Source organism: Vombatus ursinus, unplaced genomic scaffold (assembly GCF_900497805.2).
Source record: "Vombatus ursinus unplaced genomic scaffold, bare-nosed wombat genome assembly UNPS02008490.1, whole genome shotgun sequence".
Classification (NCBI taxonomy): Eukaryota; Metazoa; Chordata; class Mammalia; order Diprotodontia; family Vombatidae; genus Vombatus; species Vombatus ursinus.
In genome coordinates, this window is record NW_020948268.1 from 1131 (window position 1) to 8397 (window position 7267).

At 46.3% G+C, this 7267-nt stretch overlaps 1 protein-coding gene across 1 annotated transcript; it reads right to left on the reverse strand.

Annotated features, from left to right (window-relative positions):
• Positions 1 to 1373: 1373 nt before the first annotated feature.
• On the reverse strand, positions 1374 to 3944 carry LOC114034197 (beta-2 adrenergic receptor). Its single transcript, XM_027849797.1, has one exon. The coding sequence runs from the start codon at positions 3625 to 3627 to the stop codon at positions 2413 to 2415; it is 1215 nt and encodes a 404-aa protein (XP_027705598.1). The 5' UTR covers positions 3628 to 3944; the 3' UTR covers positions 1374 to 2412.
• Positions 3945 to 7267: the final 3323 nt, after the last annotated feature.

Below are 7267 nucleotides of genomic sequence, written 5' to 3' on the forward strand. Positions count from 1 at the left end.
ATCCTGAGCAGCAAGATGCTGGGGAGTGAACCCTAGATTCCAAAGACTTGGGTTTGATATGACCCTGGACAAGTCACAGCCTCTCAGAGTCTTTGTAAAGTCACCTGTAAAATGAGAAGTTTGGACTAGGTCCCTCCCTGCTTTAAATTCTATGACCCGATGCCACCTTAAAAAAATTATAAGACTTGTGATCATCTGAGTCCTGTCCAGCTCTCAGCTTCAAGTCTCTAATGCTGTAGTAGGGCTAAAAGGGACTTCAGAGATCGCCTAACTAGCTTGTCTTCATCCCCTCCCCTCTCACTACTCTTCTCTCTTCTCTGGAGAGGAGATTTAGTGACTCGGGACCTGCTTCAGGTCACAACGCTAGCTAGTTGAGGAGCGGGTGAAGGGAAAGTAAATGTAGGAAATCATTCCCCAGATTTCCAACTGCACTCATTCTGCCCACCTGGCCACCAGCTAACTCCTGGTCCTCCGAATTCTGGTGGGAATGAAAGAGATTGTCATTTGGGGTTGGGGGGAGGCAGCATTTTCATACCACACAGCTGAATCATCTTTCTTTTCTAACCATCCAATCTCGGTAGGTTCAGAGATTCCCAGGGAAAGGCAGAGTGAGGGTATACGTTTGGGCGGCTGCCATGCACAGCAGGCAGGGAGATGGCTGTCCATCAGCTCATGTCCATGAGTCAGTCTTTCTGATGTAAACAGCACACAGAAAATCTAACAGGAGGCAGTTTGTGGTGCAACAGGAAGAGGGCTGCATTTAGAGTACGGAGCGTTCAGTCTGAATCTCAGCTCCAAGGCTTTACTAGCTGTGAGGCTTGAAGAAATGACTTCCCCTCTCTGGGCCTCGGTTTTTTCATTAGGTAAACGGGGACATGCTACCATCCACATGAAAACATGGGAGGGGATTAAATGAGGTAATGCGTCCATAAAGAGCTCTGGAATTTTGAAGTGCTATGTAAATGGGAGCTATGAGTTTGATTATTGTTGAATTGAACTGAATTTTTTACTTGATCTTAGGATACTAAGTCCAGAGCTGGAAGGGACACCAGAGGCCAGATATTCCAGCCTCCGCTTTTTGCAGATGAGGTTTTTACAGAGGTATACAGTGGTTAAGTGATTTCACCAGGGTCATGCGGGCACTTGAACCCAGCTGGACTTTTCCTCCCTCTTTCCATTGTACCACCATCTTCCCATGAATAATTTTGGAATAAATAATTAATGGGAAATTGACAGTTTCCCATTAATAATAAATAATAATTTTATTATTTAATACTTATTAAATAGATTTACATGTCAATAATATATAAATAGGTACACTAATGAGCAACATCCTTAAGCAAATCAGAGGAGCTTGACTTAAGGTAGAAGGATCACTTGAGATGTGTTTATTATAACACTCAATGCCAACAGACTTAAGCTATGTGCAAATGTAATTCCAGGAAGTGCGCTATCAAAAAAGGAAGACTGGAGCTAGAGCAGAAGCCCTAGGTTCAAGTCCCTATCCACACTTTGTAGCGGTATGACCACAGGCAAGTCCTTTCTTTCACCTCCGGAGCCTTGAGCTCCTCAATACAATAGAGATGATATTTCCCCTGCACACCTCACAAAGCTGTGGGGGATAGCACTAGGTAAAACTGGCAAACACCACAGAAATGTGAAGTCTTATTATTATTGCTATTAATTCACCATTAAGTCACCGGACAGTTATTACAAACAGTTACCTGTGGTTTCCAACAAGAATGTTCCGCTGGGGGATTTGGACAAACAGGTGCAGTAATGTCATAGCAAAACAATTTATTTACTGTAAACTTTAGACTTTGCTCATTCAACAGCAGAAGCTGCCCCCTCTATGTCCCTGCCTCCAACTGCCCGTGTGAGCAAATAAGAGGAGGAGATGAATCCACATTGACAGCCAGGTCCAGCTGGAGCATCCATCCACAAAGCCCTGGGGGAAGGCCTGCTCCTCCAGATAGATGTCCCAAGTAGAAGTATGCTAACCCTAATACTTGACAAATGAGGTAGATCTATGAGAAAGCCATCCAAACGAGACCCAGGTCCTCAAGGTCTGAGACCCTTGAAGTGGATATACACTTCCAAACTCCATTCCAGGCAGAACCCAACTATTACAGAAATGAGGAATCCCTAGAACCGGTGGGTGAGTTGTTCTGTTTCCTGATAATTTAAAAGCAATAAATAGCCTAAAACTGTCCTCCTCCCTCCTGCCCATCTCTCTATAGGCTGACTAGACATTTCTAGACCACAAGTTAGAGTAGGCTTAGTGTTTGGGGGTTTGTGATGAATTGTTTTTGCTGGATTGATTTTTTTGGTTGTTGTTCTTTAAAAAATTGTTTTTTTCTTTTTCCCCACCTTGCTTGGTTTGCTGAGGGTTTTTACCAACCAGAGAGACAGTCACAAGGGGGTATCATCCAGAGTCTGATCCTGGCTCTCTAAGCCGGCGCTAGCGTTAGGCACAGTACCTGCACAGTTCAAAAAGCCTTCAGTGCCTGGGAGGTCTTCATACAGCAGCTCCATCTCCTTCTCCTGTTCAGTGGGATAGCTCCCGTGCTCCCCATTGGGCTCACTCCTCCCATTGCTGTTGCTGGAGTGGCCATTGCCATAGAGCTTCAGGGCTGACCTCCTGAAACAGAGGAGCTCCTGAAAGGCATACCTGAAGTCGGGACTCCGACAGTAGATCAGCGGGTTGAAGGCTGAGTTGGCATAGCCCACCCAGTTCAGAAAAATGTACACATATTTGGGGACAGTGTTGTCCTGTATTGCATGGACAATGTTGACAATGAAGAAAGGCAGCCAACAGAGGGTAAAAGTCCCCATGATGATACCCAAAGTCTTAAGAGCTTTATGTTCCTTCAAACAGAACTTGGAAGACCTTCGGTGACTTGTCCTTCCATTCTGCTCCATCTGACTGCTGTTCTGGACATGAAAGCGGCCCTCAGATTTATCAATCTTCTGAAGTTGCTTCTTGGCCACCTGGAAAACCCGGGAGTACACAAATACCATGATCACCAGAGGCACGTAGAAGGACACAATAGAGGAAGCGATGGCATAAGCCTGATTAGTGAAGAAGTCACAGCAGGTCTCCTCCTCATAACACAAGAGAGCTTCCTTGTGGCTGGCACGATACCAGTGCATCTGAATGGGCAGGAAGGAGGTGAGGGCCGATACCACCCAGACCACTAGGATGACCACCCTGGCCTTGCCCTTGGTAAGCAGACTCTGGTACCGAAAGGGTGCTGTGATGGCGAAGTAGCGGTCCACAGCAATAACACAGAGGGTCTCAATGCTGGCTGTGACACACAGAACATCAATGGAGGTCCAGAACTCACACCAAAAGTTCCCGAAGTTCCACATTTCCATGAGGATGTGACTGGCACCAAAAGGTACCACGGCCAGCCCCATAACCAGGTCAGCACAAGCCAGTGATGTGATGAAGTAGTTAGTGACAGTCTGCAAACGCTGAAACCTGGCGATGGCTGTGATGACCAGCACGTTGCCAAAGACAGTGGCCAGGACTATGATGGACATGACAATGCCCAAGCCCACCATCCACGCTTCACTCTTCTGAGTAGTGGTGTTTAGAAAGCTGTGGCTCAAGTTGGCAGACATGGCCCCCCAAGCTGTCCCCCCCAGGGGGCGGGGCCGTCCCTGGAGGTCCGCAAGCCTTGACTGAGAGTGCCCCGCTGCCAATCTCTTCTTGGCAGGGGCTCAGCTCCCTGAGAGTCCTAAGCAACTGCTGACCCGACAAGGACCCGTCATTCAGCCTCCGTAAGGTGCGCAGGACTGCCAGCAGCGGAGGGAAGGAGAAAAGCAGGGCGCGCCCTGGTCTGCTGGTCTGAGCTTAGGAACAGTGAACAGCGGCAGCTTACTCCGAGCGAGCCCGCGTACTGCAAGTGCTCCGAGCCCGCTATGCGCCCCGGACTTCAGAACTTCGGTTGTCCCCCGTCCAGCCTGCATCCGATGACGTTAGGTTACTTTCAGCCAATGGTGTGAGGGAGACCCCGCCCCTCCCCCCCCCGCCTCTGGGAGCCCCGGCCCGCCCCCGGAGCCGCACCTTATTCTGGGCGCGCAGAATGTGGAAGCTCTGGGCGCTGGGTTTCTGCGGGAGCCCCAGGCGGTGCAGCGCTGCCTGCCCTGGCATTGCAGACTGGCCGTCCCCCTGGGAGTCAGCAGAGCCCAAGAGAAACACACATGCAATGAGACAAGGGAGACTACAGAGAGACAGTCACGTACAAAGGCACAGGCATACTGAGAAAGTCATTGGTGCACACGAACATAGACATTCAGAGAGAGAGAGAGAGAGAGAGACCGGGAGAGACATAGGTACACAGGCACACACGACGAAGACACAAGAACACCGAGTAACCCTAATTATGTAACCATAATACCTAGATACACACAGACACGGACATACAGACACGTGGGTACGCGCACTAAGAGACAAGAGTTGTAAACATTGGGACAAAGGCACAGCTGCACACAGAGACCCACAGGCAGTGAGTGACACACACAGACGCAAAAACAAACATACCCACACAGGCGCAAGCACACTTCTTTTGGATTAATTGAAAAACTGAAGTCTAACTGGGTAGTCAGTCGTCAATCAACAAACCATTAAGCATTGTGCTAGGCAACGAGGATACAAAGAAAGACAAAAGAAGTCCTTGCCCTCAAGGAGGTCACATTCTAATGAGAGCAACAATACACGAACAACCAGGTATGTATGAGATATATACAAGGTAGCTGAAAGGTAGGTAGTGTCAGAGAGGGACAGGGGAAGGCTTCTTGCAGGTGGAGTGTTAGTGGTAGAATGACAGTGAAGTCCCTGTTTAGTAGGACACATACCATTTGTCTTACTCTCAATGGGCATTGGTTGGTCATGTAATGTTGCATTTCTTTTTCATTCTTAGGCTCACACATTTAGAGCTGGAACAGGCCTCAGGGATCACATCTAGATCTTCCTTTCATTTTGCAGAGGAGGAATCCACCTTCTTTCATGAAGTGACTCATTACAAAGTCTTGGGCAGTGAATAACAGAGACAGAATCTGAACCCTCTTCCTCCTATTCCAAATCCAAGGCTCACTCCACTGCACCCCACTGAGTCCCAGCGAATTAGATATATTTTCTTTTTCTTCTATTTCTTTTTTAGAGAGCGGAAGAGTTGAAGGTGGGATAGGGAACCCAGAGAAACATCTTCTTTATTTTTAATGCAGAGGACATCATTTTTCTAGCGTGATTTCATTTTCAAGTGAGAATACTTTAGGTTTCAAGGTTGAGTATCAGATTTATTGTACTCTCACCCCCTGATTTCCACACACACGTGCATTAGCATGAGAGTCTACTCTGAACATCTGCACATAGCAAATGTCAAAGCTTACAAAGATCAGAGGATGCCCCCCTGCATTTGCAGAGGGAGTTCCCCCATCTGGGAGTTCCCTATACCAATGAAATCACAGGGGCACAAGATCATAGATAGGTTCAGGGTTAGAAGGAACCTTAAAGGTCATCTATCAAGCTCAACTCCTTCACTCTACAGATGAGGAATTGAAGCCCAGAGAGGTTAAGTCACTTACCTGAGGTCACACAGGTAGTAAATGGCAGTCAGGAATTGAAAAGAATAAAGGTACTCCATAACAATAGCTAGTGTCTAGTGCTTTACAAATTACCTTACACCCATTGTCTAGTCCTTATAACAATCTTATAAGGTAAGTACTATTCCCCTCTCCCCTTTTTTTTTCTAGATGGGGGAATTGAGGCTGAGAAAAGTTAAGTGACTTGCCTGAAGTCACAAAACTAATTAGTAGCAGAGTCAGGACTTGGAACTCAGGTCTTCTGACTTCAGATCCCAGGCTCTTTTCACTATCTGACATTGGTAGCTATGTAACAACAGTTTTCATTTATTCTGCACTTGATGATTATGAATCACCCTGTATCCATTGTCTTCTTTGATCCCTACAGCACAGGGATGACATCAGAAGCAGCAGTTATAATATCCCTGAGAGCAAGGGAATGGAAATGTTATGCCCATTTTCTAGACGAGGAAACTGGGAAACTAAAGCAGAAAGAAGGTCTGGACAACAACTAAACTGTAATAGACCTAGAACTTGAATTCGTGTCTCCCGATGTGGTCTGGCATCGCACACAATCCTGCCTTTCTCCAAATGGTGTAACATGAAGTTCCTTGAATAGCCACAGTAGATACTTTCCAAAGACTTTGGAGTTTATTAGAGGCAGAGTGGGGTAGCAGAGAGCTGATCTAGGAAGATCTGGATTCAAGTCCTGCCACTGATACATACTGGTTGTATGACCCTGGGCAAGTCACTTAACATCTCAATATTCTAGGCAACTCTCTAAGACTAGAAACTGCTAAAACGGTGCCCACTGGTGCATTTGGAGAGGAAATCTCATCTGGGTGCTCCCTATACCAATGAAATTGAACATCTATCCACTATCCCTGTTGGTGTTATTATCAGGCTCAAGTGCATGTGTATCGAAACAAATTTCCTTAGGGTATTTAGCAAAATCAATTTAGTAGATTTATTCATGTAAGGGTTTAATCCAGTGTAAACTGGTCAGGTGGTCTTCATCAACACACACACTAATGTTCACATGAATATCCTACAGTGGTGACCTAATCTAAGTCCTTTATTTAACAAATGAGGAAACTGAGGCACCGAGAGCCTAAGCAGCTTATCCAAGATCACATGGGTACTAAGTAATAGAGCTGAAATTCAAAACCAGGTCACCTGACTACAAATCAAGGGCTCTTTCCATTGTACCACACTGCCTCCCAGAGGGAGGGGAGGAGAAGAGAGGGAAGGCAGAATTGTAAGTAGATTTAGAGCTGGAAGGGATCTTAAAGGTCTTCTCCAACCCCCTCATTTTACAGATGAGTAAACTGAGACCTAAAGAGCTTAAGTGATTTGTCCAAGTTTGCACAGGTAAGTCCCCCAGCTGCTAGTTCCCTTCTTCTACTCTTTGTGAGTGTGTAGATAAAATATCTATATGTGTGTGTGTATTTAGATATTATCTCCTCCATTGAGGTTGTACACTCCTTGAGGACGGGCTATTTCATTTTTGTCTTTGTAGCCTCAGCAGTTAGCAAGGCCTTGTAGTCAATAAGCCTTTAATAAATGCTGTTTGATGGATAGTAAGTGGAAGAGTCAGGGTTTGAACCCAGCTCCTGTGGCTCCAAATTCAGAACTCCATCCACAGGACCACACTTCAGTCAGTCTTCTAGGAGCAGAG